This window comes from Seriola lalandi, unplaced genomic scaffold (genome assembly GCF_002814215.2).
Source record: "Seriola lalandi dorsalis isolate HSWRI2012SDOR001 ecotype SW California unplaced genomic scaffold, Sedor1 jcf7180002054556, whole genome shotgun sequence".
Taxonomy (NCBI): Eukaryota; Metazoa; Chordata; class Actinopteri; order Carangiformes; family Carangidae; genus Seriola; species Seriola lalandi.
Window position 1 is genome coordinate 1,257,605 of NW_019525109.1, and position 21,957 is coordinate 1,279,561.

Consider the following 21,957-nt stretch of genomic DNA (forward strand, 5'->3'; position numbering starts at 1 on the left):
GTCTATGGAGGTAGATTTGTCTCAGTGGTATTTGTGCGAACAGACAATCAGTGAGTAAATGTGTGATCTGTAAATATAAAACACTTTCCACAAATACAAAAAAACACATTTGTAAATTCACAAAAATATCCTCCAAATATAAAACAGATCTGCAAGTACACAAACAAATTCCACGAATAAAAACATATCTGTGAATACATTGAATTAATTTACAAATAAATGAAAAGCATTTGTGAATATCTTCCTAACATTTACCACTTTCAAACAAACATTTATGAATCAATTTTCTGTTGCCATAGTGACAGTAAACATCTTGTTGCACCACATTTCATACCCATAGGGTTGGATGGGTGTCATTTCTTTACCATTGAGTATATTGTAATCATTCAGTCCATTTGTGGAAGGTGTTCTTCTGCTTCAAATCCAGACCTCCTCATCTGTCCTCTTCTCACTCGTTCTCTACTCCTCTCCTCCTGGTTCTTCATCACATATTTTCGTCTTCTCTTTTCTCTCCTTTCTCACTCCCCTACTCATCTCTTCACCTCCTCCTTCCTGCTTCCTCTCCTGGTCCACAGGTTGTCCTGTCCTTTCCCCTTGCTCTCCTACTCATTTTCCCTCATGGCTCGTCCAGCTTGCCCAAAATGACATCATCAAGTATTTTGCGTCAAGCCTGAATTCTCTGCAAGCTGTTGGGGCGACCTATAAATGCCTATTTCCCCAGTGCTGTACTAATAGAGCTCCATTGATTTGTTGGTCTAGTCAGAGAGACTGAGAGGAAATGACACAAAGTGGAAGTTATATTATAAACTTCATATAAAATTCGGGGCTCTTGGGAAAACATCAGGGGCTGGAGCCCCATAGGAACGATATGTATGCAGTTTGGGGTTGACCTTTTCAGACAAGTTGCTATTGTTTTGAAGCAAGTCTTAAGCAAGTGCAAGTAAGCAAGGATGAACATGGATCCAAATTTAGTAAGAAAAACAAACTTGAACAAGTATCACAGACACTCTTTATCATTACAAAATAGAAAAAAATATTTTATTTCAATAACAAGTAAGTGCAAGATAGCCATGAGTTTGTTCATGCTGCTTGTGGCTGAGATCTGAAGTGCATCAAACCAACAAAACCTTGAAAGCTCCATTTTTGTAGGAATCACAACAAAGTAAACACCACAACGACACTGTCAAGAACAGTCCTTTCCAGTCCATTTAAGTGCCGCAGTCGCTTGACTCCTCATTGATTGTAACATCAAAGAGGAGCAGTCGCTGGATACCTCACACCTTAATCTACCATCTTCTCATCAATGTTCAATTATTCATTAGCTGCTTGTAGTTGCAATGAATAAACCTTTAATTGGTTGCAGCCCAGATTTTTATCACTGGACTCAAAAGGTTGTGGTCTGAAGCAGAGGACATTTTTTCTGACAGCTTTTCTTTTTCCCCTGAAGAGGCTCCATATTGGTTTCCAGACATAAGACTTGTGCGAGCGAGTCAGGCTCCAGGCCAGTGAATCACCACCTACATTTCCGATTTGTTCACAGAAACAAATAATGAATGTTTAGAAATGAAATGTCAATTCAGTCTTGTCATCAGGTAAAAGACTAGACAGTGGCATGCGCTTTCAATGCTTCATGGATGTTCATATGTCCCTTCAGTTTCAAAGCAGTATGGAATTTTTTGCCACAAACCGAACAGCGAAATGACTTTACCCCTGTGGTGTCTGTAATGCCACACGTTTTGAGATGATAGGTGTGGGCAACCATTTTGCCACACGATTTGCAAAAATATGGCTTTTCCCCTGTGTGCATCCTCAAGTGAACATTGAGATTTGAACTTTGAGCAAATGATTTTCCACAGAAAGAACACGTGTGTGGCTTTTCTCCTGTGTGGATTCTTAAATGCACGGCCAGATGATCCCTACGAGCAAACTTCTTGTCACATTCAGAGCATTTAAAGGCCCTCTCTCCCATGTGAATCTCATCCATGTGTCTGATCAGAGCAGAGTCCTTCTTGAACTGCTTGCCACAGAAACGGCAAGCCCTCTTGTCATTCTGCGCTTGTTCCTGAGCCATAAAAGAAGCGCCGTGTGAAACGGAGCCTTCACTCCCATTCCACTCATCGTCGTTGTCCAGTGTCACAGTTATAGTGCTGTAAGTTGGGAACAGCTGGTAGTCAGTCTGAGTAGTTGTTTCTGATCCAGAAAGTCTGACTTTCACATCCTCAGAAGAATCAGCCTCCTGGTTTGGGATAATAGAGAGATCCAACTGCTCCTCTTTAACCTCCTGAGGGCAATGGGTTTCATTCTTCTCCACAATGGGAATCTGGTCTGGCTGCTGTGAAGGAAGTGCTTCCTCACTGGCTGACTGGGTGTCTGAAGGACAGAGAAGTCACATGCAGAAACCCTGTTCAATAAAAATCCACAAACACCACAATTCTACAGGTCTAAGTGAGATGTGTTTTAGTCAGTGGTGGAAAAGATATTTAGATCCTTTACTTAGGTAAAAGTACAAATACAACAGTACAAAAATACTCCATAACAAGCATTGCTGTCAAATTCTTGCTTAAATAAAATTACAAAAGTGTAGGTTTCCTCTGGGTTCTCTGGCCTGCCTCCCTCAAAACGACTCCAAATCGCCCGAAGGTGTGAACGCGATGTCATGTGATGACTGGTGACCTGTCCAGGGTGCACCTCACCCTTACCCAATGTCAGTGTGGACTGGCTCGAGAAATTGCCACTGGTTTCAGCTTCCCTGTCATTGCTATGTGTGATAGCAAACTGAATATGTCTGGTTTTGGGGCTGTTGGATGAATAAAACAAGCAATCTGAATATGTTACCAGTAAGGGTTTGAAATTATAACTGACGTTTCTCACTTTTTTTCAGACATTTTAAAGCCTACAAAAAACAAGTAATTGATTAATCGAGAAAATAATAATCAGATAAATCAATAATGAAAGCAATCGTCAGACGCCCTTTTCAAACGTTTTTCAGTGTAAAATCTCAATCTAGAAGGTAATTAGTAAATGTAGTGAGGTTGACGAATAAAGTAGAGGAAATGGAAATACTCAAATACAAGTGCCAGAAAAAACTGTACTTCAGTAAATGTACTGTCCACCGCTGGTTTTAGTCAGATGTGAAAGAATTCACTGTTTCTACAGCCAGTGCATTTTATTTGCTGTTCATGAAGTTGCATGACTTTCTCCTGCGACTTTGTCGAAAATCAGAGTGAATCTGTTGCCCAGCAACGCTGTAACATAGCAACCTGCAGGATGCCGCATTGACGGTGACACAAACCTGCTGTGATTAATGACATTTCAGCTTTTAAGGCGGTCAGCTGCTCCACCTGCTGTGTCAGGTGGACGATTTCTCTCTTGGAGCGGACAACTTCATCCTGATACTCTGCTATGGTCTTTTCGAAAAGTCCAAAGATCTCCTCGGCGGCCGCAGCCAGCCGCTCGTTGACCAGCACTCTGAGCAGCTGAGTCCCCGACATGACGGAATACCGGTTCTCTAAGTGTGCAGGGCGGTACACGGATTTTACAATTAAGAAATAAAGTCCTAGGGAAGTGAAATATGCATATTTTACCGAGGTAAACGAACCGAGTGGCAACAATATGACCGAGTCAATGCTTCCGGTTTAGCTTTAAAACGCGCAGGATTCATTTTCACCGGCGCCCCCTGCTGCAGTGGATGACATGTTTCTGCGTGTACAGTTGTGTTCAAAAGTTTGGACCATAGGACTGTTTACTGTCACCGTGGCAACGGGTTCCGGCTTAGTAGTTAACGTAGCCTGCATATTAACAATGAACAATAAAATTGTAATATGTCATTTCTTAAAAAAACAAATATCAACACCAAAAGCCATACTATCAAACACTTTAGCCAGGTTCTGTCACGTCATCTCTTATAACCGTTAACGTAGCGCACGTCACTTGTCACTTTGACAGCTCAAAGAATACTGCGTGCTCTTACTTTGAAAAGCGGAAATGGTGGCGTCAACAGGCTAGCCCGTGTTTTCCGATACAAGTCGATTTTCGTTCAGACCGGCAGGAAGTTTGTCTCAAAACTTTGTGTCTAAAACGCAAATCCACAAGTGTTCAGGAAAGAAAATGTGTGTATTTCTTTTCCTTTAAAAAAATAAACAAAATAGGTAATTTGACCAGGGGTGTCCAAACTGTTGGATACAACCGTAGACTGTATATAAAAATGGACGTCGACTCCGGGTCTGGAAAATGAAGCGAATGCGGAAGTGCCTTGAACTTGCATTCTATCGAATGTCCATCAGGGGGCGACTCCACTGGTTGCAAAAAGGAGTCCGATTGTATTGAAGTCTATGGGAAATTACCCTACGTGTCACTTTATGTATTACCTCAGTAAACGTTTTCGTTATGTGTTTATGGTCTGAACCGATGTGTCGGACATTTGACTTGTCATTGTGTTTTCAGTTCATCAAAGTTAGCGCCAACATGTTTGCCTGAAAATGTCTTGTTCGGCGTTTGGTTGTTCTAAAAGACACTCGGAGGAGTCAGCAGTTCAGTTTTTTCCGGTAAGTACATTTTGTTTTAAGCCTATTTTTTGCTAGCCAAAATTAGCATCCCTGTTAATATCACAGTTCAGGTGAAGATGCACCCTGCTAACCAAGCTAGCCAGCTAGTGCTAGCGTTAGCTGATAACTTAGCCATTGCTATGCTAATGGTACCTGGGCCCGCTGGGCAGGTAACCTGTGTCTACCTGGGTTAGCCCGTGGAGGTGTTCAGTCAAAGCCCAATAAAAAGGTACATTTAATCGACGTTAATGTAACAACGTTTGGTTTGTGTTTCTCCCACATGTGACCCAGTTTAAGTGATCTGCGTTAGTGTAATGGGCAGGGTTAATGTTAGTTAATACATTGTCCATGAAGACGTTGTGATAGTTCAAGTTAAGATAACATGACATAAAAACTGACTCTGGAAGTATTTATATAGAAATGTCAAAGTTTAAAAAATTCAAAGGCTTGCTTTCATCAGTCAGGCTTTTCAGTCCATATAGCTGAAATTACTTTGAGCCACTGGGGGAAATAAGTCACCTCGCTAACCCCATAATCTACAATTGCTGTAACTATATTGTTATATTATTATTATTGTTACATTATACTGGACTTTTACTTTATGAATATGAGCAAAGCAGAAGAAGCAGTCAGCAGGTTCTATTTAAAAGTATTTAATCTTTTGCTTGCAATCAGGTGTGAGTTGTTTTATTTCTACAAATGAAAGCATAAGTGCAGGTCAAATTCTATCATGTTATCTTGAATAAAGCAACAAACAATTTTAAATCAAAATCAGTACATCAATACATTCTCACGCTAAATATATTATCATGTGAGAAAAAAACCAAGTAAATATAATGAAATAAAATCACTCAACGCACTCAGGAACAAAGGTCAACTGAGGGAACCAGCTCAGCTGAAGGGCAAACAGAATGAGCTCAGGACACAGAGCAAATAACACTCAAGGCACATGACCTGCCCAGTTAGCACACCTGTTGTCCTGCTGCTCTTCAGCCCAGCAGTCATATGACCCCACCTCCCACAGTACATGTTATTTAAGTAAATATTTTAAAGAAAATGCAGACGTTTCTTCACTTCTCGACCGTAAAAGAAAAACAAATTAACTACACGGCTTAATTAAATCATGATTATTAAAAATGTACTTGGTGTTATATAAACTCTTGAGGTTCTCTCACACCATTTTAAGTTTTTTCTCTTCCAACTCTTGTCCTTGCAGTTTCTCACTGATGTGCCGCTGCCATGACTTGTGAACCTCCATGTGCACCTTCAGGTTTGAATCTGTGTGAAAGTTCCTGCCACAAGTTGTACAGCGAAATAGCTTAGTTGAGCTTTTGTCTTGTGTCCCTGTGCACAATTTGAGATGATGGCTACTTGCAAACCTCTTGCCACATTTATTACAAAAGTACGGTTTCTCTCCAGTATGCTGTCTCATGTGAACGGTACGATTAGAATTTTGAGTGAATGTTTTGCTACAGAAATCACAGCTGAATGGTTTTTCACCTGTGTGAATTCTCATGTGCCGAACGAGCTGGTGGTTCTTATGAAACTCCTTGTTGCATTTAAAGCATTTAAAGGCCTTGTCCTCTCTGTGATCCTCATCTGTGCTCTCCTTCTCTGGGGCAACTCTGCACTCAGTCTGCATTTTGCAAAATCTGAAATGATTGCTTGTGGCAAAACTTTTTCCACACTTGGCACAAAAATATGGTTTTTCCCCCGTATGCACTCTCATGTGAGCAAGACGACTTGAGTTCTGAACAAATGCTTTGCCACAGTAATCACAGGTAAAGGGTTTTTCCCCTGTGTGACATCTAATATGCAGAACTAGCTGGTAGCGTTGGTCAAACTCCTTGTTGCATTCCAGGCATTTAAAGGCTTTGTGCCCTTTGTGGCTCTTGTCTACGTGCCTTATCAGATAAGAGTCCTTCTTAAAACATTTACCACAAAGGTAGCAAGACTTTTCATCCCTGGGAGGCTGTTCCAGTTCCACGAAGACTTCGATGCCATGACTCTGATGAGGCGACAAAGAACCATCACTTTCATTCCATTTGTCGTCTATGCTATTGTTCAAATTCACAGTTAAAGCATTGGAAGATGGGAAGAGCTCACATTTAATGGTTGCTTCTGATTTAACTTCAGCTTTGTTTGAAGCCTCCATGTCTGGACTGATGCATTGATCTACCAGCTCCTCTTTCATTTGCGGGTGGATGTCTGTTTCCTCTAGAACAGAAACCTGCTCCACCTTCAGATCACACCGCTGCAGCAGCACTTCTTTGACCTGTGGGTTGATCTGTGTTTCCTCCGGGACGAGTGTCTGCTCTACTTTAATGTCACAGTGCTGCCGCAGCACTTCGTTGACCTGTATGTGGATCTCTGTTTCCTCCAGGACGGGGGCCTGCTCCACCTTAATGTCACACTGCTGCAGTGGGGGAGGCAGTTCTTCACAGACCGGCTTGGTGTCTAAAGGACAGAGAGGAAACTTGAAACCTCCAGTGCACATACACCGAAAACTGACTTTACTTAAGTAGGAGACATTTTGCATAACTCTAGACTGGGCTCTGTATATATTTTCAACTGTCCAATGAAGGCAAAAACACCAAATCTCTTGCCATCTCTCTGGCCTCATAGTGAAAAAAAGCAGCCCCCCACCTTTCACGTCTTACCTTCAGAGGAATGAGAAGCCATTACTGCATGCTTGGTCGTGTTGTTTTCTGAGTCCTGTTGAAAATAACTGCCTGTCAGTGTCTATTATAGGGTGTACGCAAGACAGCATCAAAACACCTCATGAAAAGGGGCTTTCAGCTATTATCACTATTACAAACAATCCTATAAAATGTGAACCACAGTTTGCGGCTCGTTTCAGCTCTAAAATACTCACAGTTGGCAGTTGATCATTAGGTACACCTTGCTATAAAGTTACACTCTCTGTATAAAGCAACATAATTCAACGGCACCATGAGCTATATCTCCAAAAATGATCATAAAGTTAAATCAGCACCTCTCTTAAGAACGTTTCAACAAAAACTGAACATGGAGAACATTATTGCATTAGTTTTAGGTAAGTTTACCTTATAAACCAGCAACAGAGTGTAGTTTGCATTTACAGTTAACATTTGTCAACCCCTATAAATTGAATGCAAAATCTAGACAATGAACAAATGGGCAAATTATATATTTTGTGGATTTCGAATCGAATAAAACCGTTGCAGCAAACATATTAATGCACTGTTACTATTTATTTTATTAATTTATGAAGTTATGAAAAAACGAAGCGGTGTTTCAAATTGTTCTGACTGTAAGACTAGATAATTGATAATATTTCACAGTTATTGTTTTTATAATGTATTCTTTGAATATACCTAACAATAAAAGCATTATAATGAAATGGGATGAATATGAACACACACCTTCGCTACACTGTGATCCTGTCCAGGAGAAACGCCAACAGTCGGAACAGCCGTCGGCGTCAGGAAACGGTGCATCGCACTGGTCCTCGGCTGTCCGTTAGCGGTGTAGTCCCCCGGAGCGAAATGCTCCGAGCACACGATATATTTCTTCAGCTCATCCCGGGGAGTATTGACATCGATGTTCAAGGCGAACAGCCACAGCCTGAGCCGCGCAGGTTCCCTCACTGGGAGGCGGTGAAACGACAAACTAGCGCCGGTCCTCGCTTTGTTTCCGCACGTCTTCACAGCGCAGGAGTTGGGCATTTTACAGCTGATCACCTCATCTAACTAAATATATTTGTGCTAATGTTAGTCCTCTGGCTCTGCAGTCCCACTGTGGCTGCTCTTCTTCTTTTTTTTCTTCTTCTTGAAGGTTTTACAGCAGTTGGCCTTCTTCATGTTGCATTACTGCCTCCTCCTGGATTTAACTGGACTCACTTAGATTACATTAGCTTCAGTGGTGGCAAGTAACCTACTGTACCTAAGATCAAGTTCAAGGTACTTGTACTGTACTGAAGTATTTCCATTTTATGCAGCAGCGACTGATACTCCATTACATTTATTCCACTACATTTGTTGACGAATGTAGTTACTCATTTTTATATTAAACATTTTCATACCAAATCTCCAAATTTGGTGATGTTAAATTAGATTTATTTTCTGCCCATGAAAAGCTGCATCAACATGGCTGAAGAGCTGTAGTGGTACATTGTTTCTGGGCTTGCGCACAGCAATGAGATTGTCTGGAAATATTTTATCCACCATGTATCAAGACCACTCAGAGCTGAAGACATGATCTCCCATTGTGTTGACTTGAGGACAGTAGACTTCATTTTTATTTCCCATAAATCCCTCAGCTGTTCACAGTATTAGCGCTGTGATATCTCAGACATTGACTCGCTGCCATGCTGCTGCTGAACCTAATTCTGCAGATGCTGCAATAATACGGTTTCTCTCCTGTGTGGATTCTTTTATTAACACAGACTCGGACAGGAACCCCTTCCCTCATTCATTGCACTTCAATGGTTTCTCTCCGCTGTGACTCTCACTCCTGTGTCTTACAAGGTCAACATCCTTTTTAAAGCAAGCGCGCAGCACATTTGACAGAACTTGACATCAGAGTGAGGTTGTAAATGATCAGACACTCTGCTGTCACCGGTCGGCCCTTGTGAGCTGGAGGAGTCCTGCTTCCGCTCTTTTCTTCCTCTTTATTTACATGTGCAGCAGATGAAGGGATTTGACGGTTGGCAGTTCCCTCTGTTTCATTATTAGGTTTTTTCACAGTTGGAGGGAGCGGCCTCCAGCGTCACTGTGAACTCTATTTCTTCGTCTTTAATCTTCCAGAATAATTGATCTCGGCTCTGCTGCGGCTCCATGTTGGGACTCTGCTCCTGTGAAGAGGGGAAACATTTCCTCTGAGACTTCAGCAGCATCTGTTAAACATGAAAGAAGATTCGCCGACTCTGAGATTTTAGGATTGAATCAAACATTTGAATAGAAATATACCATGTTTTTCCTCTCGGTTGCATTCCTGTCTGTCATTCTTCATTTTCTGACAGTCTGTTATTATTGTGACGACTTATTGGTGAAATAAATCTTAAATAACAAACTGAACAGTTTCCAGGAGGAAATTGTTTTTCATTGGGAAAAGTTTAAAGCATTTTTTGAAAGTTAAACTTTTGACTTTTGTAACACAGATTTGGACGTGTTATTTCCCATTGACATATTTTTATGCATGAATTATCTTGTAATTGTCTCAGGTGTCTATGATTCGGATGCCCTTTCGATTGCTGGCAGTGGTTCTAGTGTGAAGATGATGTTTCCTATTGTGAATTTAACACCTGACGAGGGTCGCTGACCTGAATGTTGTATTGCTAATGAACTTGGTGGTGACAGAGTGCGGGATCACTATTTATTTCTATAAGCGTCATAAAAGTAAAACAGTGCATGGGTAAATGTACTTGGGTTAAATTCTACCACTGTGTTATAGTCTCATTTAATTATTAGCAGCATGTTAAATGTATCAAAGCTGATGCATCACTGTCCCCTACAGGTCAAATATTAAATAGACTATTAAAGATGAAATAATTATGATTCCCTCTCATTAGCAATTAATTAATTGAAGTAATTCTATTGGTAAAATCTAACATATACCTCAGTTTAGCTGGGATATAAAAACCTCGTTTATTTTCCAGATACATATTTGCGTTGAGCATCTGAGCGTTCCCGGACAGAAACACTGAGCACCAGCGACTTCCAAGATGAGAAGTTTATTGGTTTGCAAAGACGCTGTTTTTACAAAAGCATTAGGAGGAAGAAAAACAAAAATATTTGGAGAGGGTTAACACAATGGTAGAATGTGCTGTCTCTTCATCTAAACACTGGTCCAGTGCACTGTCTCAATGAAACACACGGACACAAAATTTAGGGTCATCTCAGTTTAGTTTGGGAATTACAAAGACATCTTGTAAGTTTTTTTTTTGTTTGTTTTTTTGTGGTGGACGGAAGGAAAGCTGCTCAGCTGAAAAACAGCAGATAAAACAGACAACATGATGCCAAAAACACTCATGTGCAGTTAATAGAAAAGAATCTAAAGGCAAAGGTTTGATCCAATTCTTGTTTCACACATTTCTTTACGTCATACAGGGAAGTACAGTTGTAATATTTGTACATGTCAGAGCCCAAAACACTTTTGTCTTTATCAAAAAACTCGACTGTTCAAGATGCCCTCATATAAAACAGCAAAAATTAGTATATTACCAGTTCAGTAGGTATGATGTTACCACTCACAACCCTGCTGGTTACACTGTAATAAATAGAAAGGATAACATGATTGTACAACCACACAATACATCAGCCTACTTCTAGTCAGAGGACACTTCAGAAATGGACATCATGATGTAGACATGTAGGTTTTAGCACTTCTTACAAAGTCCTTTTGTTGTTTCACTTGTTAAAACTCATGTGGAAAAAACATGATTTAGATACTTGAGTCCATATTCTAGTTTTGCACATCCTAGAGCTTATGTCAGCAGTGTTTAAATCCCATAATTTATCATCATTTGTTAAGTACTAAACTCCAATCTTCATAAATACTAGCAGGCCAGAGGAAAATCTGACCTTGAGACACGTCAGATTGATGGTTGAAAAACAAAAAACCAAAACAAAACCACATGCTTGACTGGAACAAAAACTGGCAAGGTAACACCTTAATCTTTCATGTTTACAAAATAGCCAGGTACAAGCTTACATGCACAACAAAACGTTCCTGCTCGCAACTCAGCTTGGTATTCGTCATGTAAAAACGAAGCCTGTGAGGTCACGTTCATAAATATGTACATCCAAAGTCCAACAACAGGGCAACATTTAGACCTGGGTCAAAAAAACTGTTCCTCTCACATCAGTTGTCCTTGATTTTTAACTATGGGTAGGAAACATATTTCACAACTCGGTGGGTAGGAGGAGAGGATCCTAAGTAACTGAGGTGAATATGAACAGTATTTTCCACCCGGGTATTTATCATCAGATTACAATCAGGAAGAGAATGACATTCACTTTTTCTGTTGCACTTTTAAATGGTTGTAAAACAATTACAATAGGAGCTAAGCAGGAATTATTATTCTCAAGATTGAAAAAGAAAAGACATGGGATCATTAGGAGATCAGGGAGTGAGGCCTGGTATTTTATGAAGAAAACACAATGTATGTTGAGGTTTTCCAAACATATGTACCGAAAACATTTTTTTACTGGAATGATAGGCAGTTTTGAGTCCCTGAAATGGACACCAATACCTTTGTGCAACAGTACCAAACAAGTAAACTCAAGTACCCTGCCAGCTTCTCATGTACCTGCAGCACAGCCAACTGTGCAGAAAACCTCATGGGAAAAACACACTGTGCTCGTACACATCTGGAAAACACGCAACAGCCCCCTAAAAAACAATTTGCGAATGCAGAGTTAAACTGTGCTATGTTGAGAAAAACACACTCCCACCTCATCTCCCGGCACACACACACACACATAACAAAAAGCTCTCCCTGATTCGAGCCCTTTAATTCAGGACGTCTTGAATTGTTCGTCTCCCTCCCCCATAATTCCTAGCAACAGCACCGCGGCTGTTGATACAGTTAACTGCTGCCAGCTGTGACAGCTGTGCAACCGAAAACATGAACCTGCACTTAAAACACACGTCTCGTTTCTACATCCATGACACACACTGCTGAGTTATGGTCATATTCTTTACATGGTGAATATTATTAGCGTTACAAAGGAATGGTCACCAGTTAATAGAAAACAAAAAAAACAGAATCCGAAAAACACAACCTGTCAACACAGTTACACATTATTTTATACACATTTGTTCTGTTGTAACACTGGAGTAATGATGCAACGTAGTGCTCGCATCCTTTCACACTGAACCCCTCACTGCCCTCTCATACCAAACTGTACTCGTTTCCTGTTTGTGTCCAAAATAAACCAGCGGCTGCCAAGCGAAAACGAGGAGCTCAGGAAGACCGTGTCTGACCAACCAGGAGAAAACAAGTTGTGCTCTAGAGCAGTCAGCGACCTTATTGCTACGTGAAAGGAACTACTAAGTACTCGTGTGTAAAAAAACGTCCTCTCTCTCTCTCTCTGTGCAGAGACGGTAATGAGGTGTTAAAGAGGTTTCCTCAAAGTTTTGCCCGGAAATCTAAAAGAAGCTTCATTAACGTGAGCGATGGTACGCATCAACGCAACGAAGTCAGTGCAGCTGTTTCGCACAGATGTCATGGCTTACTCCAAATTCACAGCAGCAAAAAGGTGATGACGGGGAAAACCTTCATTAGTGCGTTAAGATCATCACTGAATACTTAAGAGTAAAAAGATCAAAATCTCAATGATGGTTCCTTGCAGCTACAAATACTTTTTAAATCAGCACCACTTTCTAACATGTCAGCAACTTTTTTCCTAATGGTTAATAAATAATTTACTAATGTTTTATAGATCCTGTAGTTATAAAGCCATTAGAAAGAATCACTTTTGGGTTGCCAGGTTGTGAAAAAAAAATCCCCTTTGGCTGATCCTCATGCATCTGTCTTTTTAAAACAGCTGCATGGCATCTGGAACAGAATCCATTTATTAACAAATTACGTTTATAATTTCAGCCTTCATGCCTCATTGTAAGGTCAGAAACGTATTACTCTTTATTATTTATTAACATCTATAACTGCAAAACTGATGGTTCATTTGATGGTTTATCAACATAAATAACTGCATTATTACCAAATACAAAATAAACACAACCTGGCAACACTTAACTGATCTATAAAGCCTTAGTGAATGATTTATTACCTGTTAATAAAGCTGTAAGTTTCCTCTTTATTAGAAAGTTGTCTCCAGAAATTTGCAGTTAAATTTTTATGTAGGTCAATGTGTTAAACTTTACAGAGCATAGTGAATGCTTGTACTGTAAGTAGTGTAAACAGAGCTCCTTAAGCCATAATACTTTTAATGCTTATGAGTTTTACTTTGCACAACAGACGCAACAGTATTTGTTAAGAGTTGTAAAAAAAAACGTGCTGGCTGCATTGAACGAGGGTGGAACTGCTTTATAACGTCTATCTGCTTCAGTGTGGACCAGAAACTGACATGGAATGATTCAGGAAACACTTGGAAAAAAACAAAACAAAAGCCATAAAACACATATTGTGAGACTGAAAATAGACTATAACAGCACCAGCCAGACCACCAAGAAACTGTGACATTGAGTAATAACTTTGTGCATCACTATATCTTCTATGCTACTATAGAAACATGAATACTATACATTCAACATACCATCAGGATCCGATTCTGCTTCCAAACAACCAGCTGACTGTCGAACGTGACTGAAGGGTTTTGGATTTTAGTTTGCGCTCACCTGACAGCACAGTCTCTTCTAAACGTGTTCGTGAAGTGAGTCTACTTTTATGAGAACTAGTTGCATATTGTATTAGTGTGAAGTTCAGATGAGGTTTGGGTGAAAACAGTGTGTTCTGTGAGTCCGACAGCAGAGAGCAGAGTTCAGTTTTCTCCACTCTCCTCGCCCCCACCAGAGCAAACCAGGCGTAACTCTCCTTCCTGTTCGCCAAACAGGACTTTCTTTAATCTATAGGAGAACGGCTGCAGTGATCGCTAAAGTGAGTGCAAACTACCAACGCACGCAGTCTACAGCAACGGGACGCTTTCTGCTACACGTTGTCATGATATAATCCTCATTATTGGGTATTTAGGTCGGTGAGACTGCAGCACGTTACCATGACAACTGGAATAAACCCGAGGGAGGGCACAGGGGAGCGCCTACGGAGTTGGAGATACACCAACACAGAGGGAGGGTGTAATTCTGGACTGTGATCAGTTTTAATAGATGACTGCAACAATAAATGCACATCCAGCACGGTGGAGTGAAATCAAATCTGAAAGCGTCAAACAACCTGAAACATTTAGCTCTAAACCAGTTTTATCTGATTTAAAAAAGAAAAAGAAATCATGTTTCTGCCCCTGTGGGAATTAGTCAAGGCTCAGGCTGAATATCTAAACATTGCTCAGGTTCAATACTGCAGAGATTTACAGCATATTGAGTGAAAATTAAAGTAGTGTCTATTTTTAAGCAACATGCGTTTTCCAGTTTATCCACAACATTTTTTTGCACCCTCGAGTTGCAGAACTTCCCTCAATTTAAGTTCAAACATTTAATCATTCAGCATTTGCGTTTGCTTTCGTCTTAGCTGCTAAGTTCCAGATACATTTTCCTGAGTAACTGGTTTCTATAACATCTGAGCTTGTTTTCCATCCTTGAAAATTGTTCCACACCTGCCTCTACCTCTGCATCCCTAAAGGATTCAGCATAAAAAATGAATGCACTATTAATAAGCCTTGAGATCCCTGATCTGCCAAAACTGGAGCTACAAGGAAAAAATACCTGAAAATGGAGCAAACACATTCACCCACAAAGCCTCATCACATCAGATCCTCGTTAAATGGAAAGAAGGAAATATAATTAAGCAGAAGATCTCTAACTTGTCACAGCCGGAGACTTTTTCCAGTTGCTATGTTGCTGCAGGGTTGCATGATGGGTTATGGATGATGACATAACAGGCGCATACGTGTGTGTGTGTGTGTGTGTGTGTGTGTGTGTGTGTGTGTGTGTGTATATGTGTGTGTTTGTGGGGTCATCTGTGATCAAGTTCTTGGTTCACACTGCAGAGCAGGAAGAGCGGGGAAGCTAACCGAGCTTGGTGATCTGTAGATCTCCTTGTATCCGTACTGTGTCGATAGAGGGCAAAGATTTTACTTTGTGATAAAAGTCAAAGAGCTGGTGTCCGTCCACGAATATCCGGAACCTCTGGTGCTCGCAGTGGATCTCAATCTGCAGGGAGGGAAGAGGGGAGAGACGCCAGAGAGAGAAGACTAGATACACAAATCATCAATAATGCAAGTTCAGATCAAGCAAGGTACATTTACAACTTACAATCAGACTATTAATACAGAAGCAGTGACACTGGTATCGCTTCATCAAACTGCAACAAAAGGGCAATAAAGATAAGCGCCAGTGAAGGAGTACTAAACTTGCTTTCTCTTGCCTGTATGTTAATAGGAAGCTACAGCCAGCAGTTAGCTTAGCATAACGACTGGAAACAGGGGGAAACAGCTAGCCTGGCTCTGTCCAAAGGTAAATATAATAAAGTCACCTCTGAAGCCCACTAATTGGTACTTTCTATTTTAAAATGTTTAAACCATACAAAAACAAAAGTGTAAAAATAGGTTTACAGTCTTTATGCTAAGCTAAGCTAACTGGCTACAGCTCCATATTGTATCTTATCTAAAATCTCAGCAGGAAAACAAAAAAAATTATATTCCCCAAAATTCCCACAACTACTCCTTTAACAAGCTTTTTACCTTAGGTCTTATTTTCCTCTGTCACATGTCTCTGCTTTGTATGAAGAAATTAAAAATCCTAAAAAATATTTAGTGAACTCTTGTGAGAGCTGTGCGTCTTTTACATTAACGTTAACGGCCTCACAACAAGCAGCTAATTGAGACTCTGCAGCAGTTACACGGGGTGGAGAGAGTAAACAGCTCCAGTTGAAGACCTATTATTTGACTTAACTCCCACAGACACAGGATGACTTCTCCTACTCAAGCAGCTTGTTTTGAAGACCAGTTGCATATAGTCACACCCGCCCATAACCAATTTATATGAATATGCACTTCCAACTAATCCCCTGAAAGCTGATTTTAGAGAATTCTTTAAAAACCTACTCAACTGTTGTAATGAAAGGACTTTCCATCCTGGATTTGTTACTTTAGTTACTTTAGAAAAATACAAAACAAACATGTCAACGTCACCTAAAATAATCGGAGGGAATATTAAACCTGCTTCACGTCACTTTTTTGACCAGCACAACCAGCTGTAAACACAATACTGACGTATTATCTTGTATGTCATTATATGTATTATTAGCAAACAGTTTTATTGACACATCCAGCAGACATGAAGCAACATTATCATTCAGTTGGGGTTGTACTTCTGGTCGCCTGAGGAATGCAAATCCAATAATCCGTCTCTTTTTTAGCTCCGTTTTGTTCTGCACCAACTGAGAAAAAAACTTTAGCTGCTAAACCCTCCACTGTTTTCACCAGCTAGTCTCTAACTTTGTCTGTCTATTGTATGTATCGCTGCTCGATTTCAGTGTTTTAACATATAGCAAACCACCAAAACGCTTTCCAGTGATGAAACTATAAGTGAGTCGATGTCGCTTTTGCTTGTATCTGCACGCCGTGAGCCTGAACAAACCAAATACAGAAATTCAACAGTGTAAACATCTCTCCGTAGGGTTTGAACCAAAGAAAAACAAATTCATAGGTGTGATCACACGGCTTCTTTCAATGAAGAGAGTAACAGAAAGGAGCCGTCCTGCCACGAAAACCACAGCACATCATGTGTCTGTCCACATGCCTCCAAATTCATGAGGCAGTTTGTTGGAAACAATCCGCAGCACAGCCCTAATCTCCAGCCTCCAGCTTTTGACAGAGTCATGACTGTGCTGACCTGCTCGGTCACACTCTGACCACAAACAATGACACTTTATCAGAGAGCTGGCGTTATATAACCAGACGCAGGGATCACCTCCAGAGTTTAATATGGTAGATGCTGCGTGTTCAGTAGTTTCAGTGTATTATGTAAAAGATTAAGGCCTGAACCTTCTTTTATTTAGTAGTAATTCTAAGTTTTCATCTGTCGGTTTAAGAAGAGATTTCTCTTGTTAAACGATTTTCTCTTTGACGTTGGACTGAAACACCTCATCCTATATTTTTAGTTGAACACCATATGTGTTATTCGTGTCCACATTCAGAATTATTAGAGCGGAATTTGACGTTATGAGCGAACGAGTCCTCAGGTCTTCTGACAATTACTCATCAAGCATATGTGGTCAACTCGCACCCCCCCCCCCCGCCTCATCCAGCACACAAACAGCTGATGTTGCCCCCCCCCCACACACACACAGGATACAGGCTGTATTTATGCTAGATAGCTACGATTTATCACGGAAGACCATTTCCTGTTTGTCTCTTGCGTCTATAGCGCATATTCACCACATTACTGTTGGAACGTGTGACCGTCTCTCTCTCTCACACTTCGATGATGTTACAAAGAAGCGACTACTAAAACAAAAGCAATGCGACCTTTTGCATGTTTTAGCGCATTCACTGTTACATTCCTGCTACTGGTGCAACTCACGACTTTTTTCATTGTCGCTTAATTTATTGATAATCGATTAATTGTTTTTACCAAACGTCTCAATGAAAAATTGTAACAGCGTAAAATCAAAAAAGATATTTATTTCACCGAGATATTAAACAGATACTAGATGTTTGCATGTTTTGCATTTTCTGTATTAGCGCTTTGACGTCTTTATTTTAACGTATCCTTTCTGTGACCTCACCAAACTACACGGAAAAATGAATTTCACAAAAACAACATAATGAACTTGCTGTTGGATCAGCTGCTCGACTCCACGGTTCAGCAGCAATTACTGCTACTCATCTTCTTACACACATCATAGAGCATCTACTGTATTCCAGGCAGACACCGGCTCACGCCCAGCTTTAAAAGTGTGTGTTGTATTGTGGAGTAGCGTCTGGCCTGGTGTCAGGAGGGGTGAAAGAAAAAGCAGGGTATCAAGCTCTCTCTTTTATTTTAATTCTCCACACCACCATCTGTGTAAACATTATGAATGTTTTCGAGGAAAGATTCCCAACGTCATCCTAATTTAAATGGTCATCACGTCTCACTGGCACCGACTCTTTGTCTGGTCTTGGCACCATGTCGTCCCTTTGCACCTCACTGTACACTGCCTGCCTTGTTTGTACCGTGTCAGTGTTGGAGGTTGCACCACTGGCCCGACAGAAACTAAATGTCATCCTGACTGTGTGTATACTTGTATATGGAGCGTGGCTGTTTAAAACAGTCATGAAAATACAGCTTATAAACTAGTTCTTTTCACACGTACCCCACCCTCAAGTATCTGAGGGCAGATTTCCTGTTTAAACTTGGGGTGCTTTCACACTCGCTCTTTTTTGTCCCGTTAAACCGAACCCCTGTTCATTTCCCCCCTTGGTACGATTCATTTGGGCAGGTGTGAAAACAGTAATCGCACTCGGGTGTGGACCGAAACAATCGAGACCCTTTCGAGGAGGTGGTCTCGGTCCCAAACGAACTCTGGAGCGGTTCGTTTTGTTTTTTTTTTTAGTTCTGAACAAGTCTGAGCTCGACGGTTCCCGTAACCTTCTTCCTGTGTTTACTTCCCTGCTCCCGCCAGACAATCTGACCAACAAGCAAAGTGAACGTTCTCATCTGGTTTGTTAAGATGCATTTGTGGTTCACTTGAATTTTTTTCTCTGTGTGAAAGCAAACCAGATCTACAAGTTTACAAACTCTCAACTGAATCGGACCAGAACAAACAAACTTTAGGTGTAAAAAAAACGCCCCGATTCAACTGCTCAGTTCAGAGTTAATCAGCCTGAGTCCGACTTTATTTTGGACATCAGTCCTTTGGCCGATGATGAAATTTGACTTTTAAGTACTAGAATTATATCGATCTGGAGATGTGCTGGCTCCAGGAGAAACATCTTTTCAACAACCACTTATTATTATTACCCATAATGTCCATTCAATTCTGAAGAGCTCTTTCCAGGTTCAACAGTGATTCATCTCTTCCCCCAAAACCTCAGCAATGGAATTAAGGAGTATAATGTTTTCATAACCTATAAGAAATATAAAATAATGTACTTTTCATATTAATAGCTAAACTGGGAGCATAATAATGAAGAACATGATTTCTGTTCTCAGACTCATCAGGTCAAAAGGAGAAGGACGCCCATGTAAGAGAGAGCATCCCGCAATCTCCACAACAGCATGTGTGTTGACCAAGAGCCAATAACATCTCTGACCCTGAACCTGGACAGGAAGTCCCCATCTGACATGCAGGTTAGTGATCAATGCAAAAAAAAAAAAGGTGAGTCTTTACCCTAAAAGGCTGATCAGGGATGAAGGGGAAGTAGGCGGTGGAGGCTTCCTCCTGCGTCCATTTCCCAGAAACACGGGCGCTGCGCAGAAACTGGCGGTCACTGAAGCGGGCAGTGAGTTTTAGGGCCACATCTTGCGGCGGCTCTTCCTTCTCCGAGTCACGGCCACAGGTCAGGCTCACGTTGAAGCTGGAGGAGGAGGAGGATGAGGATGAGGAGGGGGGGGGGGCACCAGAGGATTGAGGAGTCAGAGACATGCAGCACGTCAGATGTAGGATATGAGTCCAGTAGCTAATCTGGGATAAATAAGATGCATAATTCTGCTGCTGCTGTGTAAGAGCAAACCAACTGCCTGTTAATTATAAATAATCCCTGCTGCTTGTTTTGCTTTACCCCCCTCCACTACAGCTGTGCCGTTTGCACACGAGCATCTCCGTGTCAGTGTACAGACATGATCACAGTGACAGACTTCCTCAGCACTGAGATGCAAAACAGTGTGAGCCTCGAAGCAGCTCTGTCAGCCGGGACATTCACATGAACTTTGGCATGATTACTGTGCCAGCAGCAGCCACTGAACATGATGAGGTCATGGGGAGGTTTCTTCCAAGTCTGACACAACTTTCCATGTAGGGTATGGACACACCCAAACAAGCCTGCTTCACTGGGCCTCCTTTTTTCTTTTTTACCCCCTTTTTCTCCCTGCTGGTGAGGGAACGCCCTGTCTCTGCATACTTAAGAAGCCACCATTCTCTCTGTGTGTCCTGGAGTGGCTGTGCGAGTCTGACCGGCCTCAGAACAAAAAGCCTATCTCTAAAACCACCCACTGTGCGTGCGGATGTCACAAAACATTACGTTTTAAATATGGCCAACAATGCTCCAGATAAGGTGTGTGTGTGTGTGTGCATGCACTGCTAACTGTTATCTTACCTGTCTGGCTCCAGGTCGACAATGCCCATCACTATGATCTTCTTCCCTGGCCGCATGCCGCCCCGGATGCGCCCGCTGAATGGCACCGTCTATGCAAAGCACATTTTATTCATTACGCACAACCCGGAGCGAGTATCGAACAAGGTTTCCAATGATTAAGACTCTTTCATACCAGGAGACGTGATAAATCCTCCTTGTCAGGTGAGATGAGGCCGGGGTTTCCCAGCGAGTCGTTCAGATGGTCATCCTCCACATTCTTCAACACCAGTGATAAAAAACACACAGGATGCAAACCGTCATTTATCGCCCTGTCAGGTGGGATATAAACTGGCCTGGCTGAGCTTAAACCCCCGACATGAGGCTGCAGACCTGTTGTTTAATAAATGCACAGTGTGGCCTCGCAACAATGACAAGGTGGCAGCGGACCTGTCATGTTGTTATCGGGGCTCCTGTCGCGAGCGAGGTGAGATTATTAATTGGCCTCATAAACTCCGAATTGGTCGCATATTGCGCTGGATGTAAATGCGCACATTGAGAGCAGCGGCTGCACGGCCTAGGTGAAACACACACCGCCGACACATCTCAACACAGACCTATTGGATTTCCTATTTCCTCCCCGGCCACAGATGAAAGAGGAGTCGCCTGGCTCTGCGAATGCGCTGCGCACGGCGCTCCGCACTTACAATTAGCGCCGGATAATCGACATAACGGTGCGCAGACAAATCAAACCCACAGGCCGATATGCACAGAACATAAATACCAATACATCTAACCCTCGCCCCGGTTCCCCTGCAGCTCCAAAATACTCACTATTCCGTCCTTTTCCGCTGCCTGCACCGCCATCTTGAGCAGAAGAGCATAGGATGCTTATTATCGGAGCAGAGGCAGCCGTGCCGGGGAGTGTGGTGTGTCAGCGTCGTGGCACTGACTCAGGAGGATATTCCTGTTCCTGCTCCTATTCCGGGGTCTCCACGTCTCGCCGGGTCTCACAGGGAGCACAGTCACCTAGCAGGACATCCCTCCGCTCCGCTGTCTGTCTGAAATGGGTGGATATCTGCTGACGTATGCTTTATAATAATTACAGACTAAAAGCTTAATCCCCGTCTGTTGGAGAAGGCTAATCAGACAGATTTTCCTCAGCCCTTCACCCAATTAGGCAACGCTGCTCTTTGGACTCTTTTAGGTTTTATTTATTTCTCACTGGCACGACGAGCCAGGGGAAATCGTTTTGATTGGATAACTGCTCAGATTACGCTGCTACTCAGTTTGAATGTGACACACGAGGCTCTGGCCAAATTGACCAAAGTGTCCACGCTCAATACTTTTGAATGATTAAACTACACTGTGGCCACAGCGAGCTAAAAATAGCTTGGGGGTGGCCACTTTCCTGCCAGTTGTGAGCCCGGAACCTCCATCGCTTTTCAGTGAATGAAGCAGAGATTCACTTTGTCTCCCTTTCATTAAATTTAGCGTAAATGCCCCCCCCCCCTCCTTCC

General features: G+C 41.8%; 3 protein-coding genes across 3 annotated transcripts; all 3 read right to left on the reverse strand.

Moving 5' to 3' along the window:
• Positions 1–1,009: 1,009 nt before the first annotated feature.
• On the reverse strand, positions 1,010–3,653 carry LOC147818594 (uncharacterized). The gene is made up of 2 exons (XM_087176472.1): positions 3,293–3,653; positions 1,010–2,370 (listed from the first exon to the last, which is right to left on the reverse strand). Exons 1-2 carry the CDS (start codon positions 3,489–3,491, stop codon positions 1,601–1,603), a joined length of 969 nt encoding a protein of 322 aa, XP_087032598.1. The 5' UTR covers positions 3,492–3,653; the 3' UTR covers positions 1,010–1,600.
• A 1,532-nt stretch (positions 3,654–5,185) lies between these two features.
• LOC111662016 (uncharacterized) lies at positions 5,186–9,677 on the reverse strand. The gene is made up of 3 exons (XM_023415750.2): positions 7,949–9,677; positions 7,205–7,259; positions 5,186–7,001 (listed from the first exon to the last, which is right to left on the reverse strand). Exons 1-3 carry the CDS (start codon positions 8,249–8,251, stop codon positions 5,716–5,718), a joined length of 1,644 nt encoding a protein of 547 aa, XP_023271518.2. The 5' UTR covers positions 8,252–9,677; the 3' UTR covers positions 5,186–5,715.
• A 564-nt stretch (positions 9,678–10,241) lies between these two features.
• lgalslb (lectin, galactoside-binding-like b) lies at positions 10,242–21,785 on the reverse strand. The gene is made up of 5 exons (XM_023415739.2): positions 21,272–21,785; positions 20,634–20,717; positions 20,462–20,550; positions 19,537–19,723; positions 10,242–15,374 (listed from the first exon to the last, which is right to left on the reverse strand). The coding sequence occupies exons 1-5, from the start codon at positions 21,302–21,304 to the stop codon at positions 15,231–15,233; spliced, it is 537 nt and encodes a 178-aa protein (XP_023271507.1). The 5' UTR covers positions 21,305–21,785; the 3' UTR covers positions 10,242–15,230.
• Positions 21,786–21,957: the final 172 nt, after the last annotated feature.

Coding starts and splice junctions, on each gene's coding strand:
- LOC147818594 (XM_087176472.1), bottom strand. CDS start 3,491: ATGTCGGGGACTCAGCTGCTCAGAGTGCTGGTCAACGAGCGGCTGGCT. Junction 2,371..3,292: donor AATGTCATTAATCACAGCAG/GTTTGTGTCACC, acceptor TCTGTCCTTCAG/ACACCCAGTCAGCCAGTGAG.
- LOC111662016 (XM_023415750.2), bottom strand. CDS start 8,251: ATGCCCAACTCCTGCGCTGTGAAGACGTGCGGAAACAAAGCGAGGACC. Junction 7,260..7,948: donor AGGATCACAGTGTAGCGAAG/GTGTGTGTTCAT, acceptor TATTTTCAACAG/GACTCAGAAAACAACACGAC. Junction 7,002..7,204: donor GGCTTCTCATTCCTCTGAAG/GTAAGACGTGAA, acceptor TCTGTCCTTTAG/ACACCAAGCCGGTCTGTGAA.
- lgalslb (XM_023415739.2), bottom strand. CDS start 21,304: ATGGCGGTGCAGGCAGCGGAAAAGGACGGAATA. Junction 19,724..20,461: donor GTCGACCTGGAGCCAGACAG/GTAAGATAACAG, acceptor CTCCTCCTCCAG/CTTCAACGTGAGCCTGACCT. Junction 15,375..19,536: donor TCCCTGATCAGCCTTTTAGG/GTAAAGACTCAC, acceptor CCCTCCCTGCAG/ATTGAGATCCACTGCGAGCA.